Genomic DNA, 17,193 nt, shown 5'->3' with positions numbered 1-17,193 from the left:
AGGAGAGATCAAAAATTGACACCCTATCGTCAAAACTGAAAGAGCTAGAGGAGCAAGATCAAAAAAACTCAAAGTCTAGCAGAAGACAAGAAATAGCTAAGATCAGAGCAGAACTGAAGGAGATAGAGACACAAAAAACCCTTCAAAAAATCAATAAATCCAGGAGCTGGTTTTTTGAAAAGATCAACAAAATAGACAGACCACTAGCCAGATTAATAAAAAAAGAAAAGAGAGAATAACCAAATTGATGCAATAAAAAACGATCAAGGGGATATCACCACAGATTCCACAGAAATTCAAACCATCATCAGAGATTATTACAAACAACTCTATGCACACAAACTAATAAACCTGGAAGAAATGGATAAATTCCTGGACACTTGCCTCCTGCCAAGCCTAAACCAGGAAGAAGCTGAAACAGTCTGTTTTCCTGAACAGACCCATAACAAGGTCTGAAGTTGAGGCAGCAATTAAGAGCTTACCACCCAAAAAAAGCCCAGGTCCAGATGGGTTCACAGCTGAATTCTACCAGACATACAAAGAGGAGCTGGTACCATTTCTTTTGAAACTATTCCAAACAATACAAAAAGAGGGAATTCTTCCCAAATCATTTTATGAGACCAACATCATCCTGATTCCAAAACCCGGCAGAGACTCAACAAGAAAAGAAAACTACAGGCCAATATCTATGATGAACATAGATGCAAAAATCTTCAATAAAATACTGACAAGCCGATTGCAACAGCACATCAAAAAGCTTATCCACCATGATCAAGTAGGCTTCATCCCGGGGATGCAAGGCTGGTTCAACATACGCAAGTCTATAAACGTAATTCACCACATAAACAGAACCAAAGACAAAAACCACATGATTATCTCAATTGATGCAGAGAAGGCCTTTGACAAAATTCAACAGCCCTTTATGCTAAAAACACTCAATAAGCTAGGTATCAATGGAACGTATCTCAAAATCATAAAAGCTATTTATGACAAACCAACAGCCAATATCATACTGAATGGGCAAAAACTGGAAGCATTCCCCTTGAAATGTGGCACCAGACAAGGATGCCCTCTCTCACCACTGCTATTCAATATAGTATTAGAAGTTCTATCCAGAGCAATCAGGCAAGAAAAAGAAATAAAGGGCATTCAAATAGGAAAGGAGGAAGTCAAATTGTCTCTATTTGCAGACGACATGATTGTATATCTAGAAGACCCCATCGTCTCAGCCCCAAACCTCCTGAAACTCATAAGCAAGTTCAGCAAAGTCTCAGGATACAAAATCAATGTGCAAAAATCACATGCATTCCTATACACCAGTAACAGACTTAAAGAGAGCCAAATCAAGAACAAACTTCCATTCACAATTGCCACAAAGAGAATAAAATACCTAGGAATACAACTAACAAGGAATGTAAAGGACCTCTTCAAGGAGAACTACAAGCCACTGCTCAACGAAATAAGAGAGGACACAAACAGATGGAGAAACATCCCATGTTCATGGTTAGGAAGAATCAATATCGTGAAAATGGCCATACTGCAGAAAGTAATTTACAGATTCAATGCTATCCCCATCAAGCTACCAATGACCTTCTTTGCAGAACTGGAAAAAACCACCTTAAACTTCATATGGAACCAAAAGAGAGCCCGCATAGCCAAGTCAATTCTAAGCAAAAAGAACAAAGCAGGGGGCATCACACTACCAGACTTCAAACTATACTACAAGGCTACAGTAATCAAAACAGCATGGTACTGGTACCAAAACAGAGATATAGACCAATGGAACAGAACAGAGGTCTCGGAGGCAACACAACCTTTCTACAACCATCTGATCTTTGACAAACCAGACAAAAACAAGCAATGGGGAAAGGATTCCCTGTTCAATAAATGGTGTTGGGAAAGCTGGCTAGCCATGTGCAGAAAGCAGAAACTGGACCCCTTCCTGACACCTTACACTAAAATTAACTCCAGATGGATTAAAGACTTAAACATAAGACCTAACACCATAAAAACCCTAGAAGAAAATCTAGGCAAAACCATTCAGGACGTAGGTGTAGGCAAGGACTTCATGACCAAAACGCCAAAAACATTGACAACAAAAGCCAAAATAGACAAATGGGACCTAATCAAACTCCACAGCTTCTGCACAGCAAAAGAAACAATCATTAGAGTGAATCGGCAACCAACAGATTGGGAAAAAATTTTTGCAGTTTACCCATCTGACAAAGGGCTGATATCCAAAATTTACAAAGAACTAAAGCAGATTTACAAGAAAAAAACTAACAAGCCCATTCAAAAGTGGGCAAAGGATATGAACAGACACTTCTCAAAAGAAGACATACGTGAGGCCAACAAACATATGAAAAAATGCTCATCATCACTGGTCATCAGAGAAATGCAAATCAAAACTACACTGAGATACCATCTCACGCCGGTTAGAATGGCGATCATTAAAAAATCTGGAGACAACAGATGCTGGAGAGGATGTGGAGAAATAGGAACACTTTTGCACTGTTGGTGGGAGTGTAAATTAGTTCAACCATTGTGGAAGACAGTGTGGCGATTCCTCAAGGACCTAGAAATAGAAATTCCATTTGACCCAGCAATCCCATTACTGGGTATATATCCAAAGGATTACAAATCATTCTACTATAAGGACACGTGTACCCGAATGTTCATTGCAGCACTGTTTACAATAGCAAAGACCTGGAACCAACCCAAATGCCCATCGACGATAGACTGGATAGGGAAAATGTGGCACATATACACCATGGAATATTATGCAGCCATCAGAAACGATGAGTTTGGGTCCTTTGTAGGGACATGGATGAACCTGGAAACCATCATTCTCAGCAAACTGACAGAAGACCAGAAGATCAAACACCGCATGTTCTCACTCATAGGCGGGTGTTAAACAATGAGAACACATGGACACAGGGAGGGGAGCACTACACACTGGGGTGAGTTGGGGGGAAATAGGGGAGGGACGGTGGGGGGTGGGAAGCTGGGGAGAGATAGCAAGGGGAGAAATGCCAGATGTAGGTGATGGGGAGGAAGGCAGCAAATCACACTGCCACGTGTGTTCCTATGCAACAATTTTGCATGTTCTTCACATGTACCCCAAAACCTAAAATGCAATAAAATAAATAAATGGGAAAAAAAAAAAAAGTGGACAAAGAACATAAACAGAGACTTCAAAAGAAGCCAACAATCTTGTAAAAAAAAAGTTCCCTGTCACTGATTGAGAAATGCAAATCAAAACCACAATGAAATACCACCTTACACCAGTCAGAATGGCTATTACTAAAAAAATCAAAAAATAACAGATGCTGATGAGGTTGCAGAGAAAAGGGAAGACTTATACACCATTAGTGGGAGTGTAAATTAGTTCAGCTATTGTGGAAAGCAGTGTGGTGATTCCTTAAAAAGCTAAAAATAACTACCATTCGACCCAGCAATCTCATCACTGGGTATATAACCAGAGAAATACAAATCATTCTACCATAAAGACACACATATGTAAATGTTTATTGCAGCACTATTCATAGTAGCAAAGACATGGAATCAACCTAAATGCACATCAGTAACAGGTGGATAGAAAAAATGTGGTATATATGCCCCATGGAATACTAGGCAGCAACAGAAAATAATGAGATCATGTCTTCTGTAGGAACGTGGATGGATATAGAGGTCATTATCATTAGCAAACTAACACAGGAACAAAAAACCAAATACCACATGTCCTCACTGATAAGTGGGAGCTAAATGATGAGCACTCACGCACACAAAGAGGGAAACAACAGACACTGGAGCCTACTTAGGGGCGCATGATGAGAGGAGGGAGAGGAGCACAAAAAATCACTGTTGGGTACTAGGCTTCATACCTGGGTGATGAAACAATCTGTACAATAAACCCTCATGACATGAGTTTGCCTGTATGACAAACCTGTGCATGTACCCTGAACCTAAAACAAACAAAAAGTTTAAGACAGTAAATTTTATGCCGTATGTATTTTGTCACAATAAAAATTAAACAAAAATGTAATTTTTGTTTTATAGTCATAATTCATAAAAGAACTCAGCTTTTATGGAGGTGATGATAACATTTGCAAAGACAGTAAGATAATTTCCTTTGCCATTTATTAAAACAAGGTAGACGAAAGATCCAATGACAATACCTTGTCCCTAAATCCAATGGACTCATTTCCGTTCTTATCTTGACAGACTTCTCAGCCACATTTAACATTATTCATTGCTCCTTTTTTCTAGATGAATAAAATATCAAACTTAGAAAAATAAGACTTCTAAATATAAATTCCACAGTGTCCCATCAGCCATATTGGGACTTGCAGCAAAAAGAAAATTCAGTAATTCTGATCCCATTTTTATTTAAAAATGTGATGTTTTGTTCATCATGGATTTTTTGCATTAACTTTGACTTTTTAAAATATTGCATTAAAATATTATTTATGCCAATTACTGAGTTTTTTTGGCACCTTTTTAAATTTGGTGCCCGAGGCAAGCCCCAGTCCTGAAAAACACTTTCTTTCACTTCTGTGATTCCCATTTCCTAGCTCTCCCCTCTTTCTGAACTGTCCTTCTTTGCAGTGCTTCTCTGCCTGTCAACTAAATGTCAGTGTTTTTTGAAGTTCTGTTTTGGGTCTTCTCTCCTTTCTCCATACATACCATCTGGGTTATCCTAGCTACAACTGTATTCTATTGATTCCCAAATTGCTTACTCTTCACTTTACTCTCCAGCCACACTATGCAGAGAATTTAACCCTAATCTAACCTTATTTTTCGCCTTTGTGAGTCAGTCAATCCCTGTTCCTGTGATGCATTTCCAGAGACATACTTCCCTCTTCCCAGGGAAGTACTTCCTTCTGCCGAAATTTAAATCTCTGTCCCACCAAAACCCTCTCCCGACCTTCTTCATGCCTGCCTATATCCTAGAGTGTAGGAAGGGAGAGAAGGAAACAGAAATCGTCCAGGCCCTCCATTTTACCATTCTCTCCACTTTACCTTCCAATTGCTCAAATATGTAAAAATATCTCTCAGGTTAACAACTTCATTCACACTGTCTTCTCTGTCTGGAATCTTTATTAGCAAACTTCTACTCATCCTTTGGGTCTCAGACTACATATCCCTTCCAGGGAGACTTTCTCTGACCTTCAGATTATCTTAGGTTCCCCTCCTATGTGCACCTGCAGGACTCTGCAATTTCTCTTTTATATCCCTCATCATACATTATTATAACTAGTTTCATTTTTGGTCTCCATACTAGGCCATAAGCTCTATAACAGCAGGAGCCATGCCTTTCTGTTCACTATTGTGTATCCAGCATAATTTATATATCAGCATAATCTTTTCGGTGAACATAGTGCCTAGCCCTTATCAGCCACTGAAGAAGTATTAATAATTACATGAAGGAGGGAGGGAGGGAGGGAGGGAGGGAGGGAGGGAGGGAGGGAGGGAGGGAGGGAAGTCAGCAAAAATCAAATACCATCTAAACAGAACCTATACAGCCAATGAGCAATTGAGCAAATGAGCAAAAGGCAGCAGATGCAAAGATCACAAAGTCCAGCCATTGTCAGGAAGCAGCTAATTAGAAAGTCCTACATTTTCCTAATCCTGGAGCAAACTCTTTTGCTAAATAACCAGAATTCACCACCCTAGTGCTGTCCATGAAACAGGGAGAGCACAGCCCATTTGTTGTAGTGGCTGTCCTGGGGCCTCTGAACATCTTGGCAGACCCTGAAGGGCCATCTGTCCTGTAGCATCCCTCCTGAAACTCATTTCTGCTATTACGTGATCAAATGCTCTGCCCATTGATCTTTTCTAGGATATAGGGTTTTACTTATAGTTTTCTGGCTACTGCATTTCACCAAAGAATAGTAGAGAACGGTTTCACACAGAAGTAGGCGAAGAGATTCAAGTTTTCCAAATCCCAAATGCTTACCATGAAAAGTTTAGAATTTTTTTTCAACATAGTATTCTCTGAAAAGATGATGTTAATTAAACAGGATGCTCCTGTTGTATAGTGTTTAAAACTAACACATCCGGTTTTACTGATCAACAATTTGAAAGAAGTCAAATTCCATAAGTTAAAAAAATACACCTAATTAATTAATGCCTAACTTTTAGCCTGTCAGTTGAAAACTGATGGATATGTGTACATATCCATCAGTTTTCATACACACACACACACACACACACACACACACACACACACCCATCAGTTTTCATATATATAACAAAAAATCAACAGACGCCCCCTAGAAAATGTAGAACTTGGCTCTGAAGCTTCATTGAAGACTGCAGGAGAAGAAATAAACCATTCTTGTCCTGGAACAATGAGGATTCATGTGAACAGCACACATACTTCAACACAAAATACCCAGCTTCTGGTAATTTCCCAAAAGTGTGAAATGGTATACTTTTTACAAAACAAGGAATAGAGAACTGTATCAACCATACTGTATGTGGTTAATATTTCTTGTTAACACATCAAAATTTGTCAGAGAAAATCCTGGAGTTTCCCCTAACTACATATCCTTACATCTACTAACAGCTGAGACAAAGCTAATAAACCTCACCAGCAAATTAGCATTATCTATAAAAGTACTGCAGCCTTAAATATTATAACATGGTAGAGCTGAATGTAAATCTCCTTGAAAGTATTTTTCCTGTGTCACAATAAGCAGGAGCCCTATTTATAATGTGATGCCAAAAATAGATGCACACTACTTCATATTTGGAGAAGGATCTGTACAAGCCACTCCACTGCAGAAGCTCTTACAAGTACTTTTCCAATACATTTTCCCTGGAATCTCTCTCTCTCTCTGATCATCAATATGTGAGCCATGGGTGCTTTGAACCAGGCAGGACAAGACACCCTGATAACACAAAACTTGATACGTCAAAGAATAAAACTCCCTTGAAGGTGGCCACTACATCTTATGGCTGTGTGCCCCTCTTGGCTTACAATTCCGTATCCCATATTTTCTTTTAATCAGAAATTCATAAGGGAAATCTGTGTACCAAAAGGTATAATAAGGGACACATTTTAGATTTTTCCCCACAGAGGACAGAGTTCCAGCCCCTAGCACTTTTTTTTAACAGTCTGGCTAATGATCTGGTGCCAATACCAACTGCTGGTTAAATCATCTAATCAGCCAGGGTGAGGCTTTTTGTTCTCCTGCTTTTGTGATTTCATTTTTCGAACACTTAAAGTTGCCAACAATCCCAAATGGTGTCTCATTACCTCTCTCCAATTTGTTTCTATTTGAAGATAAAAACTATTGTATTTGGAGCAAATTATAATAGGATGCATAAATGACCCACTATTGTAAGACCAACAAATAGGTATGTCCCTATAATGGTGTGAAAAGAAAAATTTTAATATCAAGACACAAAGGAGAAAAATGCACCTCCATACTCGTTTTTCACCTATATTACCAACAACAACAATAGCAACAATTTATTGAGTACCCACCAGTATCGCAAGAGCTCTGGGAGTTTAAAGCTAAACTTAGGCAGCTTATCAATCCAGAACAAGGTCAGAATATTCGCTTTCAGAACAAAAAGGTTTTTCTATCCCTAACCATTTATGATTTAAAAAAAATTTTTTTTAAGTAAAGACAGAAAGGAGGTCAAAATAGGCTGGTGCAGTGGCTCACATCTGTAATCCCAGCACTTTGAGAAGCCAAGAAAGGCAGATCACCTGCCATCAGGAGTTTCAGACTAGCCTGGCCAACATGGTGAAACCCCATCTCTACTAAAAATACAAAAATTTAGCCAGGTGTGGTTGTGGGCACCTATAATCCCAGGTGCTTAGAGTGCAGTGGCACAATCTTGGCTCACTGCAACCTCCGCCTCCCCGGTTCAAGTGATTCTCCTGCTTCAGCCTACCAAGTAGCTGAGACTACAGGCGCCTGCCACCACACCCAGCTAATTTTTATATTTTTAGTAGAGATGGGGTTTCGCCATGCTGGCCAGGATAGTCTCAATCTCTTGACCTCGTGATCACACTCTGCCTCAGCCCCCTAAAGTTCTAGCATTACAGGCGTGAGCCCGCACACCCAGCCCATATATGACTTTCTTACTTACAATAGGTCAAGCATCAGTGCTCAGGTTTATAGCCAGAGGAGGTTATAACAGAAGTGTGGGTATCTGTAAAAAGAAAAATAACAATTACTTGATGTATCTCAAATATAAAAACTCAGTGACAGTATGATACCTCAAGATACCTAAACCCACGTAAGACTCTCTTATTTTTGCCCTCCTTTCAGGTTCTGTTTTCAGCATTGTTTTTAGGTTTTTGCACTGTTATTGTTGATGTAACATGATGTGCAAATTCCCAGTAACCAGGAAAATACTTACTTAAAATCAAATATTTCTTCCTAGAAAATGTACAGGAAACTGTCTCAACAAATCTCTCCTTATGAGCTTCTATAAATTTATCTACTAATATCTTACTAGGGTTTGAAATATATAAATATCATTCGTTTTTTAAATATCTGTCAACGTGAAAGAGTTTCCATAAGAAAATGTAGGAAAAATAGAATCCTGGTGAAGTATAGAAAAAGAGAAATTTATTGAAATCCATCAACCATAGAATTTTAGTTCTCTAAGATAAGAAAAGCTGCTACTTAAAATGAGTTACAGAATAGAAATTGTGGTCCAGTGATCCTTACTGAACAGAGTCCCAGTTCCTGTTTATATGTTTACATTATCTTGCATCCCTTAATAAAAATCATCTTCATACTGCCTTACGAGTTACATAGTTACTGAGTAGTAACTATGAGTAGTAACTCTGTTACTAGTCTGGTAACACATGATCTGGTACTTGATACCACAAAGGATAAAACTCCCTTGAAGATGGCCACTACATTTTATTACTGTGTACCACTCTTGGCTTACAGAGTGTTACTACTCAGTAAGGCAATATAGTTCCAGTACAGTTCTTGATTTAATATTTGGAAAAAATGCAGTAAAAAAGAACAAATGCAGTTTTTTAAAAAGTTGTGTTGTTATTACAGATACCATTATATTTGAGAGAGGGCTGTCTTTGCAGAATATATGCAGTTTTGCAAAATGAGTACAAAACTAGTATTAGGAGCCAGGTCCTAACAGGGACATGTAGTATTTCCAAAGATGATACCTTTTTATTTTATGTCCCTGTCAAAGAAGTTAAATTTTCAGAATGCCATAGAAACGCTGACTGTGAGTAGACCACAACCCATTGCTGGCTACCTGAGAATTTGGGACTTAACCAATTTACGTCCTTCTCAGTTCACTCACAGGATTCATTCAAAAATATTTCCTGGCAGGGCATGGTGGCTCACGCCTGTAATCCCAACACTTTGGAAGGCCAGGATGGGTGGATCACATGAGGCCAGGAGTTCGAGACCAGGCTGGCTAACATGGTGAAACCCTATCTCTACTAAATATACAAAAATTAGCTGATTGTGGTAGCACACACCTATAGTCCCAGCTACTTGGGAAGCTGAGGCAAGAGAATCCCTTGAAAGAAAGAAAAACAAACAAAAAAATGTCCTCAACGTGAACGTCCTTCTGTGTGAGTTCTCTTTGTGTTCTGTACCCCTATTTGGCCCCACTTGCCTCTGCGTCTCTGGCTACAATCATCACAGTTCCCATTTTGTCTTAATAGAGCTGTTTGAAATAGCCTTTCTCTGAATAACCCTGACTAACTGCTTCAGAATACTTTTGGAAGAAAAAGGCACTCTGAAGAGGTTCCCATTCTACCTTTAGCATTTTCCCTAGCAAAGAACAAATCTTATTTCTTTGGATAACATCTGTATGTGTCCGGCTGAATAATGCCTACGAAGAGCAGTAATACAAAACAGTTTTTCCAAGAATGAAGACGGAGTCACTAAAATCCTGCAGGCCACAAAGTCTCCCCCTTCCCAATCTGATAGCTTCTCACTATCTTTATCTACATATATACATTTTTATTACTTAATAAAAACTGTCATTTGGGATGGGTTTAAATAGAGGGTTGAATCGGTTTGTGGAGGCTGCAGATAAGTTGAAACATACATATGAAAAGACCATTTAAAATTGTGTTTAATGTAGTGAGATAATTCAAGTTATTATTATAGACTATATTTCAAGGCAATCTTTACATCTTATTATTAATAATGCTCTTAGAAGATGTTAAGATTTTGAACAATTCCCTGAATTAATATCTAATCCTCAACATATCAAAAAGTCCATCTTGCCTTTGAAGCAGAGGTGAGATGGTCTTCCATATAAGCTCAAGGTTATAAGCGCTGTGTAGGTAGTCCCTCCTCATCCTTGTTTTGAACACACATAAATGCACACATACACAGAGAGAGAGAGAGAGAGAGAGAGAGAGGCACACAGCTCCAGCCAAGAGACAGTAGATCTTACATAGATCCCACTACCAAAACAGAAGTGTCTGCATTCAGCTAAGTGAATAACCATAGCAAAGATGAACAGAATGCTAACCACATGCCAGCCAATGCCCTACAAGCTCTATATGAATTATTTCATTTAACACTCAAAACAACTCCATAAACTATCCATTAGGACTTTGAGATGGGAGATGGAGGCAGGTAAAGAGTTTAGAGAAAAATTCAAGCAACGAGAACAGCATGAAGCTGGAATCCAAGCTTGGGTTCTCTTAACCCAGAGCCCCACGCTCTTGCTGTCCCAGGCACAGCATCTCCACCAACCTTATATCAACACTTAGAGCATCTTCAAGGCATCATTTCAGGGCTCATAACTTTGGAATCTGTTCTTTTCCTTTAGCTGCCATGTCTGTCACTTCGGGTATCAGTTTACTTCATTCAACATTGTAGACAAATAAGGTAAGACAGCTTCTGTTTTACCCTAATAATCAGAATTAGGAAGGAGTAATGAAATTTTTCAGAGGTAATAAGGCAAGAGTTGGAAGAGTGGGAAAAAAGGGAATTTAAAGTAGCTATTTGGCCCATCAAGTGAGAAATGGGTATAGTCTCAAATATAATCTCTACAGTAGTTTAAATGAATGAATTACATCTAATGTATGAATATGGAAAAAAATCTAAAAAACGTTAAGTTTGGGCCAGGCGCATGTGGCTCATGCCTGTAATCTCAGCACTTTGGGAGGTGAGGGGGGCGGATCATGAGGTCAGGAGTTCAAGACCAGACTGGCCAACATGGTGAAACCCCATTTCTACTAAAAAATACAAACATTTGCTGGGCATAGTGGCTTATGCCTGTAATCCCAGCTACTTGGGAGGCTGAGGTAAGAGAATTGCTTGAACCAGGAGCTGGGAGGCTGAGGTTGCAGTGAGCCAAGATCGTGCCACTGCACTCCAGCCTGGGCTACAGAGCAAGACTCCATCTCCAAAAAAAAACCTCAAGTTTGAATGAAAAAATACAAGTTGGAAAATGTGATGTACTGAATGATATCATACACTTAATTTTTAAGCCCATAAAATAATATTGTATAATTATTCAGGTATACACCCTTACATAAAAATGCATTAAAACATTTATGGGAGCTGAGCATGGTGGCTTATGCCTGTAATCCCAGCATTTTGGGAGGCTGAGGCAGGTGGATCACCAGAGGTCAAGAGTTCGAGACCAGACCAGCCAACACGGTGAAACCCTATCTCTACTAAAATACAAAAATTATCCTTGCATGGAGGTGTATGCCTGTAATCCCAGTTAATCAGGAGGCTGAGACAGGAGAATTGTTTGAGCCTGGGAGGCAGAGGTTGTGGTGAGCCGAGATCACACCACCGCACTTCAGCTTGGGCAACAGAGCTAGACTCTGTCTTAAAAAAAAAAAAAAAAAAAAAATATAGGAATTAAAAAAACCTTACTTCAGGAATGAATGATTATTTCTGTGGGACTTAGGGAGTTATAGGCTAGGGAGAAGTAAATAGATGACTTAGGGAGTTACATGTACACAGTGTAACTATATCTGTAATGTATCGATTTCAAAAAATCTGAAGCAAAAGGAAAAAGTTAACATTTACTAAATGGAAGTGGTGGCTACACGGTATTATTATATTAATCTCTATTGTTTCCCCAATGTTGGAAATAGTTTATCGTAACCTAATTTTCTGATTGTTTTATCTAGATAAATAGATACTCTTTTCCCGAGGAAAGAAAAGCCCATAAGACACTGATGGAAGAGTTCCCTGTGTCAACCACTGAGAAACATGAAGATCATGGAGTATTTTGGCGGCTATTCTAGCAGGCAGGCAAGGGAGGGGGAGGATGTCACTGTAATGGGTAGGTTGAGGGTAGGAAGAAAAAGGAAGATGGTGAGAGGATGGAGTGTTCTATCCTGGTGGGAGGAGAGTTATTTGCAAATAACATGTTTGAAACTTGAACTATAACTGGCTGCAAATGCAGAGTGCCTTGGCTAGGTTGGAGCTGAGACTCAGATACATCCAAGATAGGGAGAATAAGAGAACTCATCACCCTTCATCCCTATAATACAGAATCTACTGGAATAAACTGAATTGCTAGATACTACAGACGCTCCTGGGAAGATAACTAAATTCTGACCTCAATTAGGTTTAACATATATACCACTAGTTAATTGAAGGAAGTAAAGTAAATAAGATATAAAGAGAGACAACAGAAAATTTGCCAAAAGGAGCAAGGTATTTGGTATAGTACCTTTAGTAAAAGAACCTAAGGGTTGAAAGGCAGTGAATTTAGCAGCTAATAGCAGAACCTCTGGGGACCCAGGCATTCCAGCCGTGTATTTGAGCCCTGTGTATATCAATTAACAGCTGTCTCACAACTAGAAACTTGGTCACAGCCTTCCCACCACTCCCAAAACCAAAGAAAGAAACATTCTATTTTTGTTTTCAAAACCAGAATCGGCCAAGGCATTATCAGGAATGCCAAATGAGAAGGTGCCAGTGGTAGCAAAGTCCTTTACAACACCAGAGTTCCAACTAGATTAGTTGCAAGTGGTAGTTCTGGCTGCAGCAAGACCAGTGCAGTTTAATTCAGAATAAAGCACTCTGAGATGTTACTCATTGTGCTTTAGGGATAACTAACCTTGTTCTAGAACCCTCTGTCATCCCTGTAACATAGAGCAAGGAAGCATTCCTTTTTTCACTTTGCAAAAGCATCATTGGCTGAGGTGCTTGAGATAAGAACTACCCCAAGGCAGCCACGGTGGTGGTGTGGAGTGTAGCAGCAGTGGGACCAGTGTGGCAGCATCACATCTTTCACTGGGATCTGCAGCGGGACTGCATTAGCAACAGTAGAGTTCCAGCTTTGGCATCTGTGGCAACGCAGTTTGGGAAGCTCAGTGGTGAATAGACGAAAAACAGCTTGTGCGGGAATTTCCACAAACATAGGGAGGAGAGGAACTCCACAAAGAACCATAATGGGTAGCTAGGACACAGAGCCATTAAGATGTGAATGCTTTCGTGCTCTCAGGGTGGGAAAGGCAGAGATGTTCAAGTCACAGTAACTTGCTGCTGTGAAAGATGACATGTTTGCGAAACACTTTTTGCTTCAGAGGAAAAACATATAATATAATAAAATAAAACGCAAGTTTGAATTAGGTTTTTCTTCCTGATATTTTTGCCTTTCTCTAAGATACAAAATCTAAGAGGAGTTTTAGTAAAGGAAGGAAGCAGGGGGATAGCTGGAGCAAGAAACTGCAGCTCATTAAATGTTTCCACTTACAAATATTTTGTGTAAGAACATGTTCATGTACCAACAATGATAAACATGAATACCTGAGCCTGTTTTAGATGGAACTCTGTAACAGCTAGAATTTTAGTCTGCAGAATGAAAGTATAAGAGATGAGGTTACAGCATACCTAAAGCAGAGACTAGTGGGCTTACAAATGCAGGTGAGAGGAGGAGCTGGGCAGTCACAGTCACCAGAGTCGGCCTCGAGCCTGAAAGGGTTCACAGCTCACCCCAGAACACTTCCAAGCCCATTAGCACAAGCAATCCCCAGTTCACAAAGTATTTGAATATATGAAGAAAGACAAAAATCATCAAAGTGAGAAAGGCAGAGACAGGGAAAACACCTGAGACCACTGTGATGTGATGTTGACAATTGTCCAGTAACATTTATGGCCACTTGGAAGGGGAAAACACTCATCGTTTTACATTTGCCCTATGTTGAGAAGAATTTTAACCAATTGGTTTGTGGAAAGTGCAGGCACTCTTACTTACCCAGCACTTTGCCCATATCAGGAATCATGCTGTCTTCCCTGAGAGATCTACCTCTGGCTTAAAGGGTTCCATCAGTTGACGTCTAGGATTACAGCAAAGAGAGAGTGCACGCTCACCCCAGTGGGCCGAGCCCTGCCTCCAGGAGAGGGCATATGGGACACTCGCGGGCAGTCTCTACCTTCCGTAGTCTTGCACAGGTATAAACACATAGTGTCACAGTGACAGATCACATGGGGACGAGGAGAGACGCTCACATGCTACACTCCTGCTGTCAAGGTAACAAGTGCCTTCCATTCCTGGCAACAGGATCCTTTCAGACCTGCTGTCAGATTAACTAAGGGATTAGCTAGACTTCCTCCACTGGGGAGGTCACGACCCTCCAGAGGGCTGATCAATATATTAATCCCTCCAGAGAGGGGCATCGCTGGCAGCACACAGGCAGGAGAACTGTTTGCCAGCATTTCTCTATTGCGGGGGACACAGCCCAAGTCCTTATACTTCACACCTTCTTACTGCTTTCATCATACACTTAAACTATACTCACAGGGAAGTCTGTCTCCAGACAGTGACAAATGATGACTTGCTGGCAGCCTGGACTCTATGAGCAAATGATAGCACGTTTCTTTTTTTTTTTTTTTTTTTTTCCTTTGAGACAGGGTTTCATTCTATCACCAGCTAGGGTGTAATGGCACAGCCACTGCTCACTGCAGCCTCGACCTTCCAGGCTCAAGTGATCCTCCCACCACAGCCTTCCCAGTGGCTGGAACTACAGGCATGTGCCACCATGCCCAGCTAATTGTTTGTATTTTTAGAGAGCCAGGATCTTGCCATGTTGCCCAAGCTGTTTTCAAACTCCTGGGCTTAAGTAATCCTCCTGCCTCAGCCTCTCAAAGTGCTGGGATTATAGGCGTGAGCCACTGCACCAGGCCCACAGCACTTCTTTTTGGTGAAATTTGAGTCCTATAATCATAGTACTTGAAGGTTTGATGATACTTGCAGGTCATTTGGCTAATGCCTCATGTTTCCCCTGCTTTGGGCAGGTAATAGGCTTGTGACAGGAATGCCTCACCATTGCAAGACCCCAAACGCCCTCTTCCTAGGAGGTGTCTCATGGGTAATGATGATCTATAGCCTTGCCAGAGAAGCACCCAGAGGCATGCCACAATTTCACCAAAGCAGGCAGTAACTATTCATGACTTCAATGTTAAACTGTTACACAAGGCTGGACGCAGTAGCTCACGCATGTAATCCCAGCAATTTGGGAGGCTGAAGCAGGCAGATCACTTGAGGTCAGGAGTTCAAGACTAGTGTGACCAACATAGTGAAACGCCATCTCTACTAAAAACACAAAAATTAACCAGGCATGGTGGTGCCTGCCTGTAATCCCAGCTACTCGGGTGGCTGAGGCAGGAGAATTGTTTGAACCCTGGAGGCAGAGGTTACAGTAAGCCAAGATCACACTACTGCACTCCAGTCTGGGTCACAGAGTGAGACTCCGTCTCAAAAAACAAACAAAAACTGCTAGACAAACCCCAAACCAGCAAAATGGTTTATTCTCCTAATGTGCCAGAGATTTTCATGAAAATATCTCCTTAGGGTTTTACCACCAAGCACTTTCTAGCACCCAGATGGGGTTCTACAGAAGCTAGAATGAGTATGAGCTGAGTGAAGAAGGCCTCAGTGTGCCCCCAAATTGAAGCACAAACATCTTAAAATTTGATATTCAATGTGGCTATTTTTTCTTTTGTTGCATTAATCAATTTTTTAAAAATCATTCCAACTCTTAATCTATGCAAGATATCTTATTCAAGCCTTTCCAAGTTTCTACACCCCATGCTCCTCTCAGACAAACTCCAACCTGCTTGAATTGATAATTCCCTTCTCAGAACAAACTCTACCACTTCCCCTACACCTTGCATGGCCTTCTAAGTAACTCATTACACTTACTGATTGACGTACATGTGTCTTCCTAAAAGGGCTATGCACCACTAAAGGGTAGGGCTCTATTATTCAACTTTGTATTTTTATGTGGGAAAGAAAAAAATCCTGTCACCTAGTGGGCATTGGGCTAATGTCTAGTAAATAAATAAATAATGAATGAATGAATGCTAATTGTACATTCAAAGATGGTCTGATGCATTTTGAGGGCCCACGATGTGTTGGTTAACCTCTAGAACCCCTTCATGAGACCATAGCACTCCTACACCCAATTCTTTTCTCATGCTATCTTTTCTACACAGAATATGTTTTTTTAATAGTTTCTAGAATTCCATCTTTACTTATCAAGATTTTTTGCAAGTAATGAGATGAAAAGAAGACTGATCCTATCTGAACATATATTTTCCTGAGACTCACACTTGATTAAATAAATATATTTTCACTGAGTTTTCTAAATAATGTATAGTTAGTCATTAGGTGTATTTGCTAGACAGACATGGTTTTGCCTGTTGATGTATGGAAAACTCTGAAAAGTGTGTTTTTGTTGGAAGGAACTAGGGGAGTGCAGTAGGAGGAGAAATAGAAACGGTGATCCGTAGCAAATCTTACTTTCAAATTCTTAGGCATCATTAAGCAGAATAGAAAACAAAACCATCTGCTGCAATGCTCATTATTTCTTATTTACTTTTTTCATCTTAGAGAGCCTATAGCCAAACTTTTTCAGCCAAAATATTGATCCTCTCTAACTCATGGAAAATGTAAAAAACAAACACAGGCAAAATGGGTATAGCAAGTGGCTGGTCCATTAGCCTGGATAATGATGAATTGAATAAATATCTTCTTTGGGTCTTTATCTGTGTCTGCCTAACATAGAGTGTGGTAGATAGAACAAGATAAACCAATATTAAAAGTACATACTCTGGGCCGGGCACATTGGCTCACTCCTGTAATCCCACCACTTTGGGAGGCCGAGGCGGGGGAATCACCTGAGGTCAGGAATTGAGACCAGCCTGGCCAACATGGTGAAATCCTGTCTCTGCTAAAAATACAAAAATTAGC

The 17,193-nt window shown here is 40.1% G+C and overlaps 1 protein-coding gene across 2 annotated transcripts in view; it reads right to left on the bottom strand.

Annotated features, from left to right (window-relative positions):
- The window catches only part of SLC4A4 (solute carrier family 4 member 4), a 499,211-nt gene that overhangs the window by 465,048 nt on the left and 16,970 nt on the right, over nucleotides 1–17,193 (bottom strand). The window contains exons 1-2 of one of the 2 annotated variants that reach the window (XM_032259360.1): nucleotides 14,197–14,474; nucleotides 8,110–8,172 (exon numbers count right to left, since the gene is read on the bottom strand). In XM_032259360.1, coding sequence (XP_032115251.1) covers nucleotides 8,110–8,123 — 14 coding nt within the window. In that variant the 5' untranslated portion in view covers nucleotides 8,124–8,172; nucleotides 14,197–14,474. Of the gene's footprint in view, nucleotides 1–8,109; nucleotides 8,173–14,196; nucleotides 14,475–17,193 lie in introns of those variants that run through there. The other variant, XM_032259361.1, reaches the window with a different exon arrangement.

Source organism: Sapajus apella, unplaced genomic scaffold, assembly GCF_009761245.1.
Source record: "Sapajus apella isolate SASKATOON/1434 unplaced genomic scaffold, GSC_monkey_1.0 scaffold108, whole genome shotgun sequence".
NCBI classification, from domain to species: domain Eukaryota; kingdom Metazoa; phylum Chordata; class Mammalia; order Primates; family Cebidae; genus Sapajus; species Sapajus apella.
This window is presented reverse-complemented; position numbering and strand designations above follow the sequence as displayed.